Source organism: Chroicocephalus ridibundus, chromosome 1 (assembly GCF_963924245.1).
Source record: "Chroicocephalus ridibundus chromosome 1, bChrRid1.1, whole genome shotgun sequence".
In the NCBI taxonomy this organism is placed as follows: Eukaryota; Metazoa; Chordata; class Aves; order Charadriiformes; family Laridae; genus Chroicocephalus; species Chroicocephalus ridibundus.
In genome coordinates this window covers 145,712,138-145,734,504 of record NC_086284.1, presented here as the reverse complement: position 1 = coordinate 145,734,504, position 22,367 = coordinate 145,712,138, and the positions used below count along the sequence as shown (strand labels likewise).

General features: G+C 42.8%; 1 protein-coding gene across 1 annotated transcript; it reads right to left on the bottom strand.

The window, feature by feature from the left end:
- Positions 1–756: 756 nt before the first annotated feature.
- Positions 757–20,701, bottom strand: TM7SF3 (transmembrane 7 superfamily member 3). The gene is made up of 12 exons (XM_063357221.1): positions 20,577–20,701; positions 13,131–13,285; positions 11,270–11,420; positions 10,742–10,862; positions 9,784–9,955; positions 8,609–8,786; positions 7,200–7,286; positions 6,671–6,751; positions 5,793–5,945; positions 4,371–4,468; positions 3,822–3,984; positions 757–3,328 (listed from the first exon to the last, which is right to left on the bottom strand). The coding sequence occupies exons 1-12, from the start codon at positions 20,644–20,646 to the stop codon at positions 3,066–3,068; spliced, it is 1,692 nt and encodes a 563-aa protein (XP_063213291.1). The 5' UTR covers positions 20,647–20,701; the 3' UTR covers positions 757–3,065.
- Between the last annotated feature and the right edge of the window lie 1,666 nt (positions 20,702–22,367).

Below are 22,367 nucleotides of genomic sequence, written 5' to 3'. Positions count from 1 at the left end.
GCGTTACCCGACATAAAAGCTCTCCAAAACTAAAAGTAGTTTAGAGAGAAGATATTGCTTTATTTGACAGCAGGTGCTAAGGGGAAAACCCAAAAATCTAGCACACTTTACCAGGGATATTAACCCATTATTTATACACAGAAGACTCTTGTAACTCCGCTTCCCTAATACATAACTCCACCTAGGCTTACGTACTCATTAGGATGACTGAATAGCCTTTTTGCACATGCATATTAAATTTTGCAGTGTCAGCAAGACACTTGTGCGCAGGCGTGAGTTCCTCGGTGGTCGTTGGGGTAGGGATACCCTTCCTCCCATTATCCTTTTAAGGTATTGAGTCATCTCAGGACAGTAAGAGTTTATTGTAAGTTTGCCAACTTCTTGAGGATACAGATGTTCCTTGAAGTAGCCACAGTTCTATGCTAATCGGTATAGGAGAACATACGTGACACATAGAAGCACTCTACTTCTTGCTATCCCGTCCTTGGCAATTAGCTACTTCTGGCTGTCTCACTAACACTATCTGTAACATCAGCTCAGTGACTATTTTCTCACACAGTAAGAAAGTTAGTAGGAAACAAACAACATTTTAGTTAGCATATTGTTATAAACAAAGCAGAGACCTGTCTTTGTTTCATCAGGATCACAGGGGGGGAGAAAAAAAAAAAAAAAAAGAGTTCAAAAAGAGTTCAAAAGTTCAAGCTCTTCAAAAAGAGCTAGCCTTGCAGGCTAGCTTCCACTTAAAAACTGAACAACCACCATCCATTCATTAGCTAAAACCTTGTCCAAAGCAGCTATAAAAAGCCTCTTTGGACCATGCACTTCCTCACTAGTTTCACACAGAACATAACCACGCTCTCAGCCTCTGGGTGTCACTGTTACTACAGTAGGCGCTTACAACAGGTCAACTAAGCTCCCCCCGACCTCATCCCTTGAGGGTCTAAGAAATTTTTCCAAATCTATCCTTACAACACCAAAGGCAGAAGCTAAGTTGAATTCAAAGAGACGCCTTTAGTTTCAATATTCTTTCAAAAGGCATCTTTATTATAAAAGACATAGAAAATTAGAGTTAAACTTGTTTCTTCCACAATGTTAATCACAGCAGTTATAAAAAACAAAGGTAAACACATTTAAGAGCATTTGTATACCAAATAAGTGTTTGCTACTTGCCACTGAATATGGCAAAGACATGCTCAGTATCAGTGCGGTAAGGGCAGTCAGCAAGCATTCAGTCTACCAGAGGCCAGGGAAAGAGCTCCTCGTTTCCCCTCCATGTGCTGCACAACAGCGCAGTGAAGCAAGACCCAAACTGCAGGATTTCAGCCTTGCCCTGCTGTTTGAGGCTGATGTTCAAGCTTCAAGCAACCATGAGATCTGTCTCTCTAAACATCAAATCAGCTCAGTCACCTCCGATGCTGTCATTAAGCTTTCACTTCTTAAAGAGAAACAGTCAGTAAGTAGAGTCATTTCATAGTCATTAATTCCTTTCTACTGCCAGGGTGTTTTACCTTTCAACTAAGTTCTCAGATAAAGTTCTTTTGCCAGTTTCCTTACAAAGAGTTGTTTCTTACATACTTACTACCAAGAATTTAAAGCGATGGCCAAGAACTTAAGTTTCCACCGCTCGGATATTCATTCATGGTGGTTCCATTCAGGTAGCAGAACAGCCGTTGACCTTCAGACAGGAAGGACTACATGTTTGCTGCCCACACTAAAGGTACAACGAGAGCAAGAAGGAAGAGCCACTGTAACCTGTATCAAGGCACAGGACGCAAGACTTCAACCATCATTTAATGCATGACAGGTCACCACGTAAACACTGAATGTGAAGACCAGGAGTGGGTGTTGGGGGCAGGTAAAACCAAGGACAGCCTCAGGACTGCCCGTGCATTTGTGTGAGCTAAACCCACAATGCTTCAGTTTGCGTTTTGAAAATGGCTGTTTGTTTTGTTTTTAAGGAGTTGAATAAAGCCACCACATGTGATCACAGTTCACTGAATTCAAGAGTGGTCCCTTATCTGTTTTACTGCATTCTGCTTTGGGCAGATGCAACCCAAATTGGCAGGGAACACATTCAGTCAGCAAGGATCCTGGTCAGTATTTTGACAGCTGGATGCTGTTTTTACCCCTTAAAGGCAAAATTAAAAGATGTATTGATTAAAAATAGTTAGTGTTTCAAACAATTCCAGGAAAAAAACCTGCTGTTTGTGACAGAGACCTTATCTAGTTTTTTCTTTTATGACAGCACCATCAAAAAAGAGATTATGCCAGAGCAGAAACAAGACACAGGCTGTTCAGAAAGCAAACAAGGAGGCAAACCTGTTGTGTTCTCTTAGCAGTCATCTCTGTGCAGAGATCAAATTACGAGTTTGCTACAGAATGATCTGAAAGCGAGGGAGAAAGTCTTCTTGTCTCATATCAGGTCCAATTCCCGAGCCCCAGTGCACACACTTGCAACAGTTAATTCAGTGCAGTTTAAATTCAAGTCGCTCAGTTTTGCTTGCAAGGTTCAGTAACACTTCTTGGAAACAACTGTGTCTGCAGCCACACATTTTGTACCTTTAGTAGAAGGTGATACTTCAGTTCCTGCTAGCAGAACTCTTGTGTATGGTCCTTATCTCTCTCCCCTTGCAGTTTGACAGACTGCTCACCTTCGGGAGCCAGTCAGGCAATATTTCAGCAGTAGTTTTCACACTGCAAGGGAAGAACCAGCATTGTACAGGTTGCTTTCTAAGGGATGTTTTACACATCACATACCTAAACATCAAACTATATCACCACAAGAAAAATACTTGTACTTGACCATTAGTACAAGATTCTGCGGCTAGACATATGCATATTACAGCAGGCTGAGTGGGCCATTGAGAGAGAGAGTGAGTCACAAAACAGCATGTAGTGTACCATACAGATAACTTTTCTTCCAGGTTGGGCAAATATCTTCTCCTCTTATTAAGCAGGACAAATTGGCAGTAGTAAATCCTGCACCACTGTCTGGTTTGCTAGTGATCGTTCATCTCACCATTCCTAGATTTTTTCCTCTCTGTTCCCACCCGTTATTTGGCAGGTTACAGAAGCAACGGAGTTCTTTCCCCAGCCGGCTGCTCTTTCTGAAAAAACTCTTTGATATGTAGTATCTTGTTATGGATCCTCTCTCTTAGGGGAGGAATATGATGGCTAGGGTCCAAGACGTTGGTGCTTCTGCGCTCCCTTTCTCTCTTCCAGGTGACATAAGGGTGTGGTGGGAAGGGCACTTCACTTCTTTCTCGGCGAAGCTGCACAGTTACTCCACTGAGAGCCAGCATTGTCCACACTGACAAGATAATGAAGTCTGAAAAAGCGGAAACAAACAGCTTCCTATATTAAAGCAAAACATTGTTTCCTTTCCCAAGCACAAACACTGAACAAGTTTAGTGACAGAAAGGAATGAAGTATTGTCTCTGCATCCTCAGTTGCCTAGAGTATATCCACGCAAAGAAAAGAATACACAGGGAGTGGAGATTAATCTGTTCAGTCACCATACTAGGCCTTTTGACTGCCCACTCTGCAAACTCATCAGCAAGGTGGCAGTCCAAGCCTCGGAAGCACATTTCACAAGGGCCTTTGTCTCATACCACCTGCTGGAAGGTTGGTGCCTTTGGGTCTACTTACTTAGTATTTCTTTTGAAGGACTAGAATTAATCATCTGGGTGTTAAATCTCACATTGTACTTACTGTGTTCGCCTTTCATCCCTTCCTATGCTCAACACTCACTGTCTACAATGGAACCAAAGAGGCAGTTTTTCTTTAAAAAAAAAAAATAAAGTCTTAAGAGCAGTACTCACCATTTGTTTGAAAAGGTACATTAGTGTAAGCTCTGCTGAAGTAATCATTGAGGACCCTTCTGAGTAGGTCTAAGGTGATGTAAGCAAGACTTGTGTACACATAACAAGCAATAGCTAGGATCACTGCATAAGAGCCTACTACTCCAGAGGCCAGTATGTTCAGCTAGAGGGGAAGAAAAAACGCACAGCTTTAGGAGACTGATAAACACTCTTTATTCCCCACCTCCTTAAGGCAGTATTTTGTATTAGTTCTTCTACAAGAAATTGGCTGCACACGCCTGTTGTCCAGACATCTTGTTAAGACAGCAGAAGTCGACTAAATGCAAGTGTTTGTGGACGCTATGTGCAACATTGCAAAGAGTCATTCCTTTGTTTATGGACCACTTAGCACAAGTAGGGCTGAACAGGAACTCCCTAGAGCTGGTCCTGTGCTAAGCTTCATGAAGCTGTGTTAAATATTCTATACATATCTCACAGGACTATATTTTGCATTAGGAAGTCTGAGACCCCTTCCTCCCTCCTTTTGAGGTGATAGTGCAGATTACTTACAATTCTTGGACAGCCAACAAAAAGCACTGGAATCATCAAGGCTACAGAAGAAAAGGTCACCCAGAACACAACATCATCACGAAAGACCCTGTAGTCTCCTGCAAAGACACCATATTCCACATGTAGTTTACTAGCTAGCAAAACATATCCTTTTTTGTAAGTGGTTGGGGGCGAGCATTTTTTTAAAGATTCTGTGCCTTCAGAAATCTCGAGTAGAATGTTGAAAAGCTTAGCTTTTGAGCTCAAATGCTGATTGTTTAAGATGTATTGTAACACAGTTACTCAAAACAAAAACAGGAAAAGACTGTCCCAGTTGAGTATAGATCCTGTACTCGAAGTTGAGACAGCAGATCTTGTCTGTGAAACAAGAGATTTTTTGATGAGGTATACATTACTTATCTGATAAGAAGGAAAAATACCAGAGTACTTCCGCCCAATGAAAAGCCATCATATTGCCACGATTGGTTTGTAATCTATAAGCCTGCATCTATGTAAGTTTGACTCTAAAGCATAGTGCAAGTGCAGCCATTACAACAACACAAGGCAAACAAACTCTTCTGGCTTTAAGAAGAGTAATTAAGACACCTAAACACTACACTCCCCTACTTTCTAAGGCCTGTCAATCAAACAGAGGGGACAAGCTGACCCCCGGCTGAGTCACTGTTTTACTTTAATTAAGAACAACCAGCAACTGCAGTATTATCAGAGAACTGTGGCTTGAGTCAAACAGAGATGACTGGAGAATGAAATATTCCCCCACCAAGGGATCATAAGTAGAAGAATTTTGAGATTTATAGTTACAACAGGGAAAGCAGTGTGGCTGAAGCTCCAGTGTCGCAGCGGGATTCTAACTCAGCAGCCTTGCTTGCTTTTAAGCAATTTGTCTATTATTTCTTTCTTAACAAAGTCATTCTAAAGACCCTGATGATGTCAATCCAACTGCAAATACAAGTTTGACTCTTACACAGTGCTCCCAGAGCCTTGCACTGTAGTGTGGTGAAAGGTAACGGCAAGAGCTCCTCTTAATCCACAATGCCTTTGTGCCTGAAAACTCCAAGTTAGACCACAAAGTTTCTACTGTAACTTGTTCTAGACCAGTGCTTGCCTGAAGCAGAGCTGGTGTCACAGACTGCTGAGATAGCATGCAACTTAGGTAGGAAGAGCCTCAGCAAGTTCTCTGCAGAATAAGCAGTTTCCTTTTCCCCCCAGTGCAGATTCCCAAAGTAGTTTTAGTTACAGCACACCTGAAAGAAGGCTTCAGATACAACTCTATTCCTCCCACCACTGGAAAGGGAAAGTGAATAAACACTAAGATAAACCAGACAGCAGTATTCATCCCAGACCCTTGCAGTGTCCCTATAATACAGCAGGAACACATCACTCAATAGCCAGCACTCTACAGCAAAGTATTTCAGTGCATACCTAGTGGAGTAAAGAAGACTATAGATGAAAAGAGAAATCCCAGCACAAGTCCGATAATAAACATACAGAGTAGGACAGAGCCAAATCTCCACCAGCTTGCAACCAGGAAGAGCCCTCCAATAATTCCAGCTACTGCTGTCAAAATAAGACGCGCTGAAAAAGAAGAGGCAAAATTCCAACACTCTGAAAACTTCACTTACTGCAATAATGTATTCAGCAGCTTTACTTACATGCTTGATTTTGTTATTTTTTCTGAAAAAATCCAAACAAGAGTATCAGTATTTGCTTCACACATTTCATTCAGACCCCAGTCTGCAATGCTGACTAGCACTCCTATGCTGAAAGACTGGCATAGGACTGGAATGAAAGTCTTACTACTATGTACATTAGCACCTTGAGTTCCCAAGGGCAGTTACAGTTGCAACAGCTAGCGCACATGTATCAAAAGTAACTATAAGGTAGGACAAAGGCAAAAGGAACTTAGTCTTGCTAGCCTAACAAGCAGGATGCAAACCTTCCACTCCATTTTACAGATAAAATTTGCATTTGATCTGAAACTGAAGTGAATCCATTATGAAAGAAGTATGTCACAAACTCCCAGAATTTTAAAAACCTGTATCTTCCTTGGATAGATACTTAAATTAGTCTTTTATAGTCAAAGCTATTAATTCTGCATCTCTATTTCACATTGGAAGCAACAGTTACTCTGTTGTGTATACAGCTATTATGGTAATCAGAGCTCAGTTCAAATACCCAGGTATCATCCTCCTATTCTTCCTAAGGCTGGCCAACAACAAGCACAACTGAGATTTTACTTCAGGGATTCATAATAACAATACTTTGGTAGGAGTGCGGGGTAACTTGACACATCTACTCACCATCATAACCAAGGCCAGTTACCCTTGTAATGAATACAAAGAAGAAGAATCCTGCAAATATGAAGCCCATGAAGAATAAGTCTAGAGAAGAAAGAAAAAAGGATTTAGTATGCATGCTGTCATACCACTTCATATCAAGCCCACTTCAGCATATCTTCAGACATTTTCGTGTTACAACAGGGAAGGAACATCTTAACTCACTGGCTGAGAAGCACAAACGGAAAGTCTGACAACACTGTTCTGGAAAGGGGTGTCCTCAAGCACTTCAAATAGTCAAAAAACCACATGTTTATATCTATATTGCCCAGCATGCACCCTAGCTCTACATTTCTGTTCTTTGCATACCAGAAACTTCTTGCTCTGCACTTAAAAGCTCTGATCCTGTAGAAGCAAAGCAGTGGACCCAATTGGCACATAATCACTACCAAGTGAATCTTAGTAATAACACCACCATTCTAAGTTACAGCAAGTTACACCTATGAAATTCCAACCAGACCTACGAGAAAAAAAACACCCCAACATTCAGTACCTGTTTTCCAGAATCTATGTCCAAAAAAGCAAGTGAAGAGACCAAGAATAGCAACAGCTGTGAAGAATACTTTCGTAGAGAGTTTGCCTACAAGGAGAAAGAACGGGTTACTAGAACATTCCATTTAATAGTCCCAACAATGAGACTAAGGTAAGGTCAGGTTGCTGCCACTGAGTCTACTGACAGCTTAATAGCTGCCACTCCTTCAGATACACCATGTGAGCAGATCCACAATGCCTGAACTAACAATTATCTTGATAGAATCTCCAACAAGAATACTGAAGTAGTTCCAGTCTGATTAAGAAATTAAGAGCTTCCTCCTTATTCAAAAGACTGAAGTTTCTGTAACAGTAATTAAGTAGCTGTAACTTACTGTTTATAATACTGATACAGCTTTATCTGAAAATTCTCTATTAGCTTTTAAAAAAAGGGACATCCAATCATCTATAAAAATCAGTGCTGCAGGATTAGTGACCCAGGCAGCAGCTACAGTCTTTATCACTGTAGCTTTCACCAGTCTCCCTTTAATATACTCTCCATGCAACACAAAGGACCAGCAGCATCCCAGTATGGCTCACCTCTACCTCCTAGGCAAAGTTCTTAACAGGAATTGAAGCTCTTTGAAACAAGTAAACCACATTTTCCTACTTCCCTGAATCAGAAAAAAAGGGGTTTAGCCTAGATAATTTTTCTCATGTTGTCATAACACTGAGTTTGACAACAGTTACTTGTGTTACAGCATACGATAGGAAAATAATCATGGGAACAAATCTTATTTCATGAACCACATTCTACCCATTATTCTTGTTGCTTCTGCAGCCACAATAGGTGTGGCAGCTTTGCTCTTCCTCTGCTCAAACTCTATCATTATATAGCTTTGTAGAAAGTAGCATGACTTTGTAGTCATTTTGCTATTGCTGGCATTATCTCCATGCTTATTTTAGGTGACTATCTCCTTTTAAAACATTTGTAAGTTACCAATTCCTGTTATCATCAGCACAGTTAGGAAAAAAAGTCAGGCTGGACCCCAATATAGTTCATGTTTTGTTACCTTAGTTTCACATGCAGCAAGTCCTACAAATGACTTAAGATTATGTACCCAGTTCAAATGGGAAAAGCTAGAGTGCCACTAGAGTTGAAAGCTATATATTTGCAAACTGCATATGAAACCTCCATTAAGTTAAACCTTCGATTGATAATGGCCCTTAGTCTTATTCTAGACTTTCTCCTCAATCAAGAAGTAGACTCTGTCATAAAGTAACAAAATGTAACTAGTGTAGAACAAAGAGCTCCTTCACACATTTAAGAAAAAAAACCAACCAACCAACAAACCTCAAAAGCATCACTCAGCATGCTGGAGGACAACAAGCTTGAAATGAGTTGGCAAGGACGTACAAGTCCCAACTTACTGAGAGAAGCACAGTTATCCACCAGATCAGCAAAGCTGCAGGCATATGTATGCACAGGTATGTATGCAGCTGAAGTATTCCAAAAAGGATCCCATACTATGACATTGTAGATCACCCCTTGTCCAGGAAGTGAGGAAAAGTAGACATTGGTCTTGTCATCAGCTGTCAGCGTAAGCATCTGGAACAGTAAAGAATATTTTTAATTGCAAGAAACTGCTTGTCACTGCTGGCATATTGATGCGTCTATACAGTTGAGGGAATACTCAGCAGCTCGAAGATGATGATCAGCAAGAACTGCGGGCAAGAGCTCTCTCATTCTGAACTCTTTCAGTATTACCAATTGAAGCTTTAAAGGCTTACAGGACAGATTCTACTTCCTCTAACATCACTATGTTTTCTGACACAGGAGAAGATTCTCTCGCTCACAGGTTTTGCTCCTCCCCATTTAAGGACACAGTTCAGTTTCCCTGTCAGACTACTAACCCAGGTCTGGCCTCTCAAGCAGGCAAGGCTGCCATTCTACTCCCTAGCAAGGCCTGACAGGTCATGGCCACTGAGATTCTCCCCTCTCTGTCCCTTCCAATCTCTTTGCTGGGAGGTAGGTATCATCTTGCATATCAGACCTCTTTATGCCACTCAAAGTGGGGCCCGTTTCTAGTCCAGTTCCACCAGACTCTCCTCCCTCCTCTCTTCCTTGTATTCCCTGACCAATTCTCAGCATCTGAGGATGCCAGTCCCCAGCATCTATAAGGCATTGTAGGAAACTATCAATCTTTGTCTAAAGTGGCTCAGCTTCTGGATTTACAGGTACTCAGTGGCAGTATTGCTATAGGCAAGCTAGCCTCAACATCACCGAAGGAGCACTGTGGCTAAAGTAGTATTCAGCAAGCAGGAAGACACTACAATAAGAGCTTGTTTAATTACAAAAAGCATGCAAGACAAAAACATCTCACAGACCAGTTACTAACATCTACTTAATATCAGAGCCCACTGCAAGAGGCCTCAACTCTGCCACATTCCAGGCTGTGCTAACTAGCTGCCTCTGTTCCATGCAAGAAGCCTGAAGCATCAGCAGCTTGCTTATGCCACCACTCAAGGAAGACAAGCAGAGGGGCGGAGAAAACTTAAGGTAGTACCACTGCCACATGCCTGGTATGCCAGTGCTTCAGACTTACTTTAATACCATTAGCTTTGATACTTTGCACCTCAGACATCTTCCGTATGTGGCTCATGAGTACCATCTCAGAAAGATCATTCTCTGGTAAGAAGTACTGGTAGACATCATAGCGCAGTCGCCACCTGGAGTTCTGACCAGTCCCTGAATCGCAGGATGGTGGGTTTGCTCCTCTACAATTAAAAAGACATCAGCTACACGCTCAGCACAGGCCCCCAGATCTTAACATTAGTTTTCAGAAGTTAGCTGTATGAGTTGCCAGTATTTTGTTCCTACTCTTTAGAAGTTAACACCACTGTTCAGAACTAGACCGTAAATGTTTATGAGCACAGACTACAGTGGCATTACGCATACATTACCCTGATGCAGGCAGTGTCTGTGCTGGTACCTACCTTTACATTTACAGAGGCTTCCTATGGGTTGCCTAAGGAACCAGCACAAGAATTCTAAGAAGTCACAACAGCCAAAGATCACAGCATCACTGTTTTTCCATGCATGTTATATATACAGCTCTGAACATAGCCTTCCCCGCCTATCACCTGTGACATCAGGCACCATTCAGGAAATAATGCCTTATAACTTGAAGTCTCAATATTTAACAAAATTCTAGGTCATTAGCATGCTTCAGTACCAGTAAAAGAATAAAACTGGCTATAACACACAACTGCTCCTCAAACAGTTTAAGTCATTATGAGGAATGGGAAGATCCAGTATTTGCTGACTGCACATCTGAAGCTGCATAACCTCTCCCACAAGATGCAACTCTCAGCCTTTATCTCTCTTCATGTTACCTCTCTCCCTCCTCCTTTTCCTCATTTACTTCTCAGCTTGTTGCAGTAAACAAGATTTCTGCCAGCAGCTGGATGGTCAGTCTTTCCAGCAGAATCTTTTTTTGATGACCTTGGCCAAATACAGAACAAAGGAGGTCTTGCTCAGTGCTCTGAATTTTTTCCACACACCTGGTATATCCCAAGTTTGCAGGGGCAAACTTGATGTGTATATCAACCAATGTATAGTCTAGGTAAATATTTGGATCCACTTCCAAGTCAAATTCTAGATTGCAGCCTCCAGGAATAGGATCTAGAACAGAAAAAGACAGCTGTAGTAGTTTTTACTTCACCCTTACACAGCACAAAGAGAGTTCTAAGACCTTGGCAATGCATGTACTTGTGGGCATGGTCTGCTTGCTGAGCACATAGAATTGTCAGGTTCTAGTCCTGCAGACAACACAAGTGGTTTCACTGCGGTTTAATATAGGTCCTGATATCACAGCAGTTTTCTACTCTAAGGCTGAAGTCATGGCAAGACCATACCTGCAAATCAACAGCGATACTAAACTTTTTCAGACCATTTCAAAAGAATTTATGGCATCTCCATCATATATTTGCACCATGTAAGAACATCACCTCCAAAAGGTCAACCCTTAATTTCATAGTTAACTTGTAATAAGCAGAGCTGTTATCCCTCAACAAGTAATAAGAACCTACCTTTCTCCATATAGGGAATGGAGATAGCTGTGCTGAGCACTTGGCTAGCATCCAGCGACCGAAGGTACCATGTACATACGCTCTGTTGAGGCCGAAGGATGGAAACCAGTCCTTTGTCTACTCCGGTTCCTGAGCTGTTCACAGATGGATTCTGGACAGAAACAATTATATAAACAAGCACTTCTTCTTGAGAAGATTTCCAGCACAGCGTCATGTATTGCACAGGATTCATATTCCTGAGGGCACACATTTCAGTGCCAGTGGCCACAGATGATGCATTCAGCCCTCAGCTAGCTAGTAGCTCAGAGCTGTAGAAAAAGGAGCGGCCTCTGACACCACAGATTCCTAGTTCAGGCTCAGAAACCCAAGAGATGAGTTTGAGACTATTAAAGAGTTAATACTCACATGCAAGTTGCAGAGAAATTTAGCTAGTTGAAATCTACCACTATACAGCAGTAGAGTGACTAGTAAAGGTGTAAAATGATTGGAATATCCCTCACAGAGTTGTGAGATGGCATTTAAGGGCATTCTGGGAATCAAAGGGCAGAAGCGTCTCACTATCTCCACCAGAGTGGAGATGACTGTATGACATCTGGCTTAGCATTAGCCATGCCAGACAAGTCCTTCGGGCCAGGTCAGCTACTGGCCCAATGCCCACCAGCATCACCCCTTTCAGAACCAGGGGTCTTGAGGAAAGACCAGGTAGCAACGGCAGTATCACACTCACACAGCTGGAGCAACCAATTGGCCTCCAGTCAAATCTGGTTTTTATCATGGAAAACATGCTTTTGTCAAAGACAATCCCAGTTATCTGAGGCAACACTGTAAGGAGGCACTTTGAACCTGGCAGGCTTTAAGGTTTGGCTTGGCTTTGTATTTCCAGAGGCAGCCATATCTCTATGCACCACTGTTCTTGGCCCGGTAAGGCCCATGAATGCAAAGAGGGTCTGAATTGACAGCAAAAAATTCTACCACTGGTAATCAAAGACTGATTAGGCAAGTGAATTACTGAATAGTAATGCCTTAGCCCTGCAGTCCTTGTTATTTCACCAGTACAAAGACTGAGCAGCTGGGTGACTTTGTTACAGGTTATTCACCTTCAAAGCTTCACAGGATACTTCTTGGCACTTTGTGTATTCTCATTTGGAAAACACTGATGGCGAGAGAGAAACCCAGTGGCAGCTGTTAGATCTCCATTTACCACCTTCACCTTAGTCTACGTTCTGCTCAAATACTTAGAGCCTCACAGCACCATAAAAAAAATAATCAGTATTTTAGATTGCATCCCAGTAATAATGGGAAAAACTGAGGCTAGTGTATAGTAGTAGGAATGCTTATATTGTTGGCTAGAAGTAGCAGCCTTCACTAGAGTAGCATGGAGAAATTTCTCCATATGCAACCAAAGGAGAATTAAATCCAGGACAAGAAGGTGAATTGACAAGACATATCTGTAGTGGCTAGATCCAAGCCACACAAACAGCAGACAACTAAACATCCCAAAGTGATCATGTTTAGTGTGTAAGGTATGTGGCAAAGACTTATGAATCCGTTTTTAATTTGACAAGCTGATGTACAGTAGTCAGCAGTCACATATCAAAAGCACCACTTCCACCAAGAAGAGCCTTGAAACATTTTCAGGCCAGGTCACAAGTTCCTTTAGCATTCAGTCCTCCAAAACAGCAGCTATGACAATAAGCATAAGAAAGGATTTCTGAAGCTAAAATAATACTGTGTAAGAGCCATGTAGATAAGACATTCATATTTATATAGCTTCAGTTCTATATTCCTATACATACCAGAGCCCACTCCTTTGTTGAAAGAAAAGTAGCACTTAAGAACAGAAGTGACACTCTTACCATACCTTATCAAAGGATATCACCACATCACTTTGCTGGGCATGTACTTGAAAAATAACAACAGTCACATTGCTTGCAATGTTCCTGATTACAGCTTCCACTGGATTGGTATGGTTAAGTAGTACATTTCTGAATTTTCCCAGGGAGAGCTCAAGAAGACCTGCATTAAAAAAAAAAAACAAAACAAAAAACAACTTTTTTTTTTCCTAGAGGGAAGCAACTACCAAGGGGATCCTGGAAGCTTCCAGTAGCCCAGTATTAGTCAGCTGGAAACAAAGCAAGACGTTGTTTTATGCTACTCTCATCCTGTAAACTGTATTAAGATTTCAGAGACTGCTATACACAGAGCTATACCTATAAGAACAGACACAGCTAGAGAACCAGCCATGCAGCCTGGCACGCACCTAAGCACATGGGGCAGGCCTCCCTGCCATGAGTCCAGTATTTGATACAGCTGAGCTCATCAGTAACAGACACTAGCTGCAGCTGACCAGCTACTGCAATCAACAGCAAGTAAAATTCCGCAGAGTAAATACGAAAGGATGCTGAGGATTAGTTGCTCTTTGGCAAATACAGGCAAGCGTGTTTGTATTAGCCAGCCAACTTGCACAATACCTGTTAGACTTTCTGGGTGAGTTCCCAGACCATGGGAGTTGGAGTCAACTTCTATAACACACAGTCAAATCTGTAGTTTACATATGTATACTTACGCACTTTCAGCTATTTCACATATGTCTTTTGCTCCCACGCTATTCTTAATTATTAGGACTGTTGGACCCTAATTTTTGTATCTAAAAATCTGACTAGTTTTTCCAAGACCAAACCAAGGCCATTTCTTCTTACAATAAGTATAACCCCATGATTCACTCTCATTTTAATTTAAAGAGAACCACATGATCTAGAATATAAGAGAATCTTTGAGAATCAGCTTTGGCTTGTCATTCAAGTGTTGCAAGAAAGCCCGGTTTCTCCCTGTGCTGGGCTCTTGAGGGACAGGGGATGTATCAAGGGAGGAAAGAGAAGCAGCTGTACAGAAGCCACAAGACTCTCTTTTGCTGTTAGTTAGCAGACAGACTAGATGCTTGCAGAGTACGCACAACGCCTTTCAGGTTTTTCCCTGAATTCCCCTACTTGCACACATAGTAGCCCAGCAGACCTAAAACTTACCAAGCCTAAACACATACACAGTACTTCCTCAATAAAGTCGCCTCTTCTAGTGCAAAGGGTTGACACTGTCAAGTACTCCAACTGAAGCAGAGAGTAATCAACAGCACCATTCCACATACACTGTTGCTGATGATTGGGGTGGTCTCCCATCCAAAAAAGGATGGGATATAGTCTTCTCATTCAAAACTGAACCTGGCACTCTGTAACTCCTTTCCTGTTATTTTTCATTCTCCCCTGCCAAAAACTGGCGTCTTTGGCCAGCTTCTTTGCCTCTTGATAATATGTAAACAGAGGTGAGCTCCTACCCTCTTGCCTCCTCCACTCACCTCACAGCGGAGGAAAAGTCTAACTCATCTCATCTTGCTAACTTCAACCCTTACACGCTTACCCCCAAAATTTGATTAATGCCACTACTGCATCACCAATAAAACCCCAGGTGAAATATAGGGATCATAAACCATCTAGGAGGAAAAAAAAAAAAAGAAATTCTCCATTCTTCTGCCCCATCATCTGCAGTTTGTATCAAAGTAGAAAGAGTATCTACCCCACGTTTTCAAACAGTAATTAATGTAAATTAATTATATTAATTTATAAAGCTATAAAAAAAAGCTTTGTGTATTCTTCAGTCTCTGATAGAGTCCCTTGAGCAGCATTCAGATATCCTCTCCTTCACAAGACCTCTTTCCTCCTTAGCTCTTAAGTTCTACCAGAAACGCAACTAGCGGTATGAATGCTAAAAAAAAAGAGCATTCAAAAGGCACAGACTATACATCTACGCACTCAGAAATTTGGAGAAAGCTTAGAATGCAAGAAAAATATTTTTCCTTTGATCTTTAAGAACTTCAGCACAATTTCCTGAACTGCAAGATGTTCATACTTAGATGCTCTTTTAAGAAAAAAGCTGAAACTATATACATCCTCTCTATGCTCTACATCAAGGCAAAAAACACAAACTGCATTGCTGTCTTCTTTCTCACCTCCACTCTGTACTCATTTACGCATAGGCCTCTGCGTAAATAAGAACAAATTCGTCAGCAAGACATGCAGCCACTACTTCAACATGATCATGAGACTCTAAATGTCAGAGGCACTCTCTCAAGTTTAATTTGTGTGGTAAATTAAGGCATGGTGATCTACATTGCTTTACTGTTTGCGTGACTGCTCCTAGAACAGTGCATGTGACATACACTTTAAACCAAACTCTGGACAGAAGAGCATAGATTCAGGGTGAATAACAACAGCTACATCCATCAGACGAGTATTTTTCAGCTTGTTGTTCACAGGCTCCTTGAACCACACTTGTAGTCAGACTTGAAAGATGACTAAAAGGAGAGTTCACAAGCACTGCAGAACAGCAGAACCTTCTAAGAAGTTTTCTGGAAGAGCAATTGCTACATGGCCACAGACTACAGCACCTTTCTAGCCTTCTCTTTTTCCTGTCATTTGAAAGAGTCACTGGTGGTGCTATGAGACAGAAAGGGAGCACAAAGCAAGACAAACTAACCAACTCACAATTCATCAGGCTCATTGCTATCACAAGTTCCTAGGCAGGTATTAGACTACCTGAGCCATACAGAGTTCAGTGTTGTCAAAGATGCTTTGAAGGACAGATACTGAGACCTCCATGAACACGTAGTACTGGCCACAGCATGCAAGCTGCTTCTCTGGGCAAGCTTGATCTCACTGAAGGTAGCACACCAAACGGGACTGCAGGCTCAGCAGCAAATGCAGCAAAGATAACACCACAGAAGTGATGTAGTTGACCCAGCAAGTCAGCAACAGAACCAGGAACAAAATCCAGGCATGCCAGCTTTTTTTATTGTTTCACTTGCTTCGAACAGTGGAGTTCTGGAAATACATTGTAAGATGCTGGGCTATCCCCTCTCTTCCTTGCCTTGTAGGGAGAAGTATGACAGTCACCGCATGTCAGAGTAGTTTGGTGTTAGATACAAGAGAGGAACCCTCACTATTACAGAGTCTATCACCTGAAAAACATACTTAAAGGAAGTCATCACTATTGAAACTGAGCATGAACAGAGCAAAAATGGAGTACTGAGCATGTATAACTCAGTATACTAGTACTGACAATACTAGAACAGGAGCACAGATATGCCAGCATATGAAACAGAACCGATGAACAGAACTGGACAACCATCCACTCTGTCGTTCCACATTGCATCTTTTTCCTACATGAAGAGCAAAACCAGTAGAGACAGCAAAGGAATTGAATGTCTCAGAGCTCTTCTGGGATCAAAGGTCCTTATTCTTAACTTTAAGAAACAAGGTAGTCAACTCTACAAAGGCTCAGCATTTATTATCCCTTCCCTGTGACATCCAGTTTTCCCAAAAGGCAACAGCCAGCTCGAACCATTTCTATTCTGCTGATTCAGTGCCAAGCTCTCAGTTTGTTTGATGCTTTAAGTAAACCAAATTTCCAGCTCCAATAGACAAGTGTCATTGTCCATCAACAATAAACAGCTAACCACATGAGGTTCCTGATGACATCTAGCAGTCCAATTAGAAGTAAGAAACACAACTGAAGAAGTGTCATTGCTCCTGTCATGTCCCACTCTCAGGAAAGAGGGCGGGTAAGTGACTTCAGATTCGTAAATTCCCAATGGCATGGACTAAGGTGAGATAAATCTCAAGGTCCACATAGAAACACTTATTAGCTTTCCAAAACGGTTAGTATAGGTCTTAACAAGGCCATGATAATTGGTTAGGTATATAACAAATTATAGCAAATGTTGAAGTATACCTTGTGTTACTTAACAACGGATATAGGACATTTTATAGCAAGCAGTACTTAAGGTTGTTACTTAACAACTCTAACTGTTACTTAACAATTCTAAGAGAAAAGAGAAACTGAAGAATAGAGAAAGGAAAAGACAGAGAAAAAAACAGAGATAAAGAGATAACCGGCCCTGGTTCCAGCATCTTTTTCAGGGAATCTTCCCAGGCATAATCTTCTTTTTTGGAAAAATCTTCCCAGGTACAGTCTTCTTTCTTGGGAAGAATCTTTGCAGGCACGGTCTTCTTCGTTCCCCCTCTAGGGGCACTTATTTTCCCCTTTTATGTTTGCTGAATTAGCATGGTCCACCCCCCTTGCTGAGTGCAGCCTTGTCTCAGGTTTCTCCCTTCTCCCAGGTGACATGTAGCATGATTTGGGTAGAGAGACAAGTGCCATAGTCATACTTGTTTAGCATGATCTCTATAATCTTTATTAGCTTTCATATGCATTTCGTAGATAATGAAGCAAAGTCACTTATCGGACACAATGGCCTTGAGAACTGAGAACTAGCAAGCTCACCACACAAGTGGCAGAACTATCCTGTCTTCACAAGGCAGTTCTCCCACACTTGCAGGCACCAGAAGCGTTAGCCTTATCAGTTCTTTGAAGGCCAGGTCTGCATTATTTATTTCCTTGTGACTGTTTGAGACATTCCATTGAAGGCTTGGAGAGCCTTCTGCCCCTCGTCAGGGAATTTACGGTCTGTCTCTTACAGCTGCCTATGCAGAAACAGTCTTTACCTACAGAGCCGTGTTCAAAGAGTATGTTTGCCTCAGACAAAGGTTCTCTACCTTTGTAGAGAGAGAAAATGCATTTCTACTGTGTACCAACCAAATTACAGTGGATATGCAGAATAACCTTATGTAAGTTCTAGGATGTTAGAAGAACCTTCCAGTGCAGGGAGGATGACAAGAAGTAGTCACATGAAGACATTTAATGGAGATAAAATGCAAGCTCAGATTGAAAACTAGTTTGAGTGGGGAAAACTGAATATACAGTTACTTAACAGAATAAAGCCTGCAGCTATATTACATCAGACCTGTAAGGCCATGCATAGATGGATGCATAGCAGAGTCTTGCTACAAGGTCTCTTTATTCCCACACAAGTAAAAGCCAAAATAAAGACACCACCCACCCCACCTCCAAAAGAAGCAAGAAGACTTATGAAAGCTTCTAAGCTTTAATTGCATGTGTACTGAGACTCATGCTTAGAGGAGTTTGATGCTTAAAGCAGATAGTGCTACAGAACATGGTTTGTCACCAACTGCACCACTCCAATGCCAGAAGGCCATTCTATTCACCAAGTTAGAGTTCATGAGGTCTTCTACAGTCTGAAAAGTGAGGGAAGAAGTACCTGTCTCACCTGCTTATAGTTATACTAATCCACTTTTATTAACAGCCAGAACACACAATCTGTCTGTCAGTGGCCTCAGTCACATTGCTGTCCCTGTTAACACATCATTTGTCCATCTGGGCCATATACTTCAAGATGCAAGGGACCAACCGTCCAACACATTCAGACAGCTGAATTATTATAAAACCTCTTATTTTAAAATGTTGTCTCTGCATAGACTAAACAGCTAGCACAAACTAAGTTCATCTAGATAAGCTCCCTTTATGAAAAGGGCACTGCTCAATCCTGATTATACTATAAACTTGCTTTAGTTTTTCCAACACTAAACAACCTGGTTTGGATGTAGCAAACAAGGTCAGTTGCCCTCCTGCTTCATGAAGGCGGAGCTCCCTGTAAGGTAACAAACATGATACATACAATACCTCTGCACAAATACTAAGTTTGAAGACCAGCAGCCCATCAGAACCCCAGAGAGGTAATATAGGCCATCATGCACAGATTTTACTTATCAGCACTTTTAAAATGAAGCAGGATCTTCTAGTGTTAGGAGATAGCAGAAGCCATCCCTGCAAACCTCCATGTCCAAGACTGAATAACCACAGGACAATTTCAAATAAGTGAACCATTAAGCAAGTGTCCTTGCCTAATGATCAGCTAGACGTTGGTACACAAATTACACAGCTTATTAGCTTTTCATGAGGAAAATACTTTCCCCCTCCACCCTCAATTCTGCAAGGAAATACAGCAACAGGCTCCTTCAAGACAAAGCAGTTAGTTTAGTCCCATATTCATTCTGCCTTTTTACATACTGTAAAAAAAAATAATAGTGATGCAACACATGACCCATTTTCAAACAAGTCAGGGAGACAAACTGCTTATCAGCATCTTTTAATATAAACATTAAGATCTAAGACCTGCTTGCCACCATCAGGTGCCAAGCCTAAGCTTCTAGGGCCTGCAAGAAGCAGGGAATATTTGGCTCTCCACTAAGATATTGCACATGAGACTGGGAGGGGGTAGAGAGGTGGAAGAAGTCTTCCACAGTTTAGACTGAATCCAAACACAGTCCTGCAGCATTGCAAAGAATCCCAAGAGTAGATGTCTCCTTTTGGACAATTCAGCTTCATTACAGGCAAGTTTAAAAATAAAGAAAAACTAAGAAGAGGTTTGCCCTAACATAAGGGACTGCTTGCTTATATCTGAAAGGAAACTGTTTATTTTTCCTTTATTTGAAAAGGATAAGAGTTTAACCAGAAGAAAGTAAGCAACTGCTAAATCTTCACAAGCTATACTCATTACAGCACACTTACCTCTAGACACCTATTTTAATCTCATGCAGGAACACAGGGGAATTACAAAAAAAGCCCATGCCAAATAAAGTCAGATTACATCAGCACAGCCAACAAGTAATTTTAGGAACCAAGCTCCGAATTCTAAGGGGTTTTGCTCATTTCCTAAGTTTTATAGGGACAGTGGTTTTCAACCCACAATTCGCAGAGTACTGGGAACCCACGACTACCTGTATGTAGTTAAAAAAAAAAAAAGCCGCTATTAACCTTTTTCCATTTCTCATATAAACTCATAGGTAGTGAATGCCACCTTGTTTCCTTAGAAGGAATACAACTCTACCCCAGACTCATCAGCCTGTACCACACGCCTGCGACAGCACGGTTAAAATTAGTCCAGCACATCTACGTAAGAGTTAAAATGACAGAATTCACAACAATTAAGCTGTAAAAAAGAGTGTTGGGGGGGGAAGGAGAGGGGGAATGGGTTCTCCCTGCCCTCATCAAAATTTAAGACAGCCACGAATATATAACTCTTCTCCAGCTCCACACACAGCTGCATCTTCGCTTTGATCTTCACTGTTGCTCAACCCTCGAGACAGCAGCAGGTCGCCCCACCGCCGCCGCCACCGCCACCGCCACCGCCACAAAATGGCTCTGCAGGCCCTTCCTCGCAACAAACCCCTTCCCCTCCATCCTGCAAAATACCGACCCAACCAAAAAACACCCTCGCCCCCGCTACAAGCCGGGGGGGTGGGGCGTTCCACCGGCCCTGCCAAACACGCCTCCAGCCGCTTCCTAATGGCGGCCACGGCCCACAGAGAGCGTGTGCGTGTGTCCGCGCCTCACTCACCTGAGGCGCCGCCATGGCGCAGGACCCCCAGGAACCCCAAGAGCACCACGGTGCAGGGAAAGAGCGCCATGGCGCTGAGGAAGGAAGGGGAAGACAAGGCTGAGATGGGGTTAGGAGGGGCTAGGGACGGGCGAGTCCTGGGAGGCGGCGCTCCGCCCGCCTCCGCGGGCGGAGCGCCGCCTCCCAGGACTCGCCCGGCTGGGCCCTACCGCCCCTCACGCACCTGCACGAGGAGCCTGAGGTAACGGCTCCAACCGTCCCCCGCAACGGCTTTTAACCTCCCGAGCCGCGTCCGCCGGCCGTGGGGCAGTTCCCGGGACGGGTGAGGGGCTTAGGAAAGGTTTTCAGGTCGAGGTAAGGAGGGTTGAATTTTTTTTTTTTTTTTTTTACTGTAGCTGCCGTTTGTTTTCACTTTATAAACGGCTCTGAGGCTCGCTGGCTTGCGTTCGAGGCGCCTCTGGCTGCCAAGGTGATTCACCGGCTCATGACAGGAGAAAATGGAAAGCAAATTAAAAGTCTCTCTCCTTTTTTTGGGGGGGTGGTATTTTCGATTTGTTGTTTGGGCCTCGTTTATGAAGCCATGTCATAACTTAGGCTCTAAAAAGCCTTTTATAATCACCCCTATTTTGTTTATTTTTTTTTTCCTCTAGCTTGCTTCAGTCTGGCTCAGGGTTAAAATGCAAAAGGAAGCTGTTGGTTTGGCATCAGAAGAACAGAGATGAGTGCTGGCCCATGTTTATACATATTTCAAATAAATGGGTGTAAATTCCTCTGCCCACCTTTCCCTACTATGCTTAGAAAGGCAGCCTGTCCAGTTTGCGGAGGTTATTTTTGTTCTGCTGAATGAGGTTCCTGTGAGTTTGAAATCCACGAGATATTAAAAGCCTGTGAAGTTTATTTGCTACTGTCTTGGCTGACTTCCTCGAGTGAGACCTCAGTCGCTCGTTACTCACAGCTCAGCATTTGAACTGCTCGGTCACAGACAAACGGTGCCTGTGAGAGGCTCATCTCGTGCCATGAGCCTCACTTATTCCAGGCTCCGTCCAGCATCCAACCAGCTCATGGAAATCCAAGAAAGAACCTGTTGGCTTTGGTAATTCTTATAAATCCTTAAAAACATGCAGTAGGTTTTGTTCTGCAGCACAGCGGGTTTTTGTGACTTGTCCTTTTAACAGAGGAGCACGAAGAAGCCCCACATCCTAGCTTATGTACACAGGCCGACAAAACCCTAACCCTAACTGCGCCACCATTGGAAAAAACACTTTTGTTGGATTAGTTTGTGTCATGGCAGAGGGGACCTGTAAGCTGCAGAAGGGTTTCTTGGCAGATAGAATCATAAAATGGCCAGAGTTAGGAGGGACCTTAAAGATCATCTAGTTCCAACTAGATGATCAACTAAAGATCAACTAGTTCTAACTGCCCCCTGTGGCAGGGGGGTTGCAACCTGCCACTAGACCAGGTTGCTCAAAGCCCCATCTACCCTGGCCTTGAACGCTTCCAGGGATGGGTCATCCGCAACTTCCCCGCGCAGCCTGCTCCAGTGAATAGACGTTGCTGCTGGGTGGCTGCACCCACCGCGCTTCTGCCAGCTTGGCCACAAGAAACTCCTGGAGGTCTCCAGCTCAGCTTCCCCCTCCAAGCCGGACTATGGCCGATACTGGAGCAGATTAACCATGGTTTCGTTTCGTTTCGTTTCGTTTCGTTTCGCCTTGCCCTGCCGCCCCCGGTGCCGCCCCGGCCCCGCCGCCCGACCGGAAGTCGGACCGCGGCTCCTCCCGGCCTGCAGGGGGC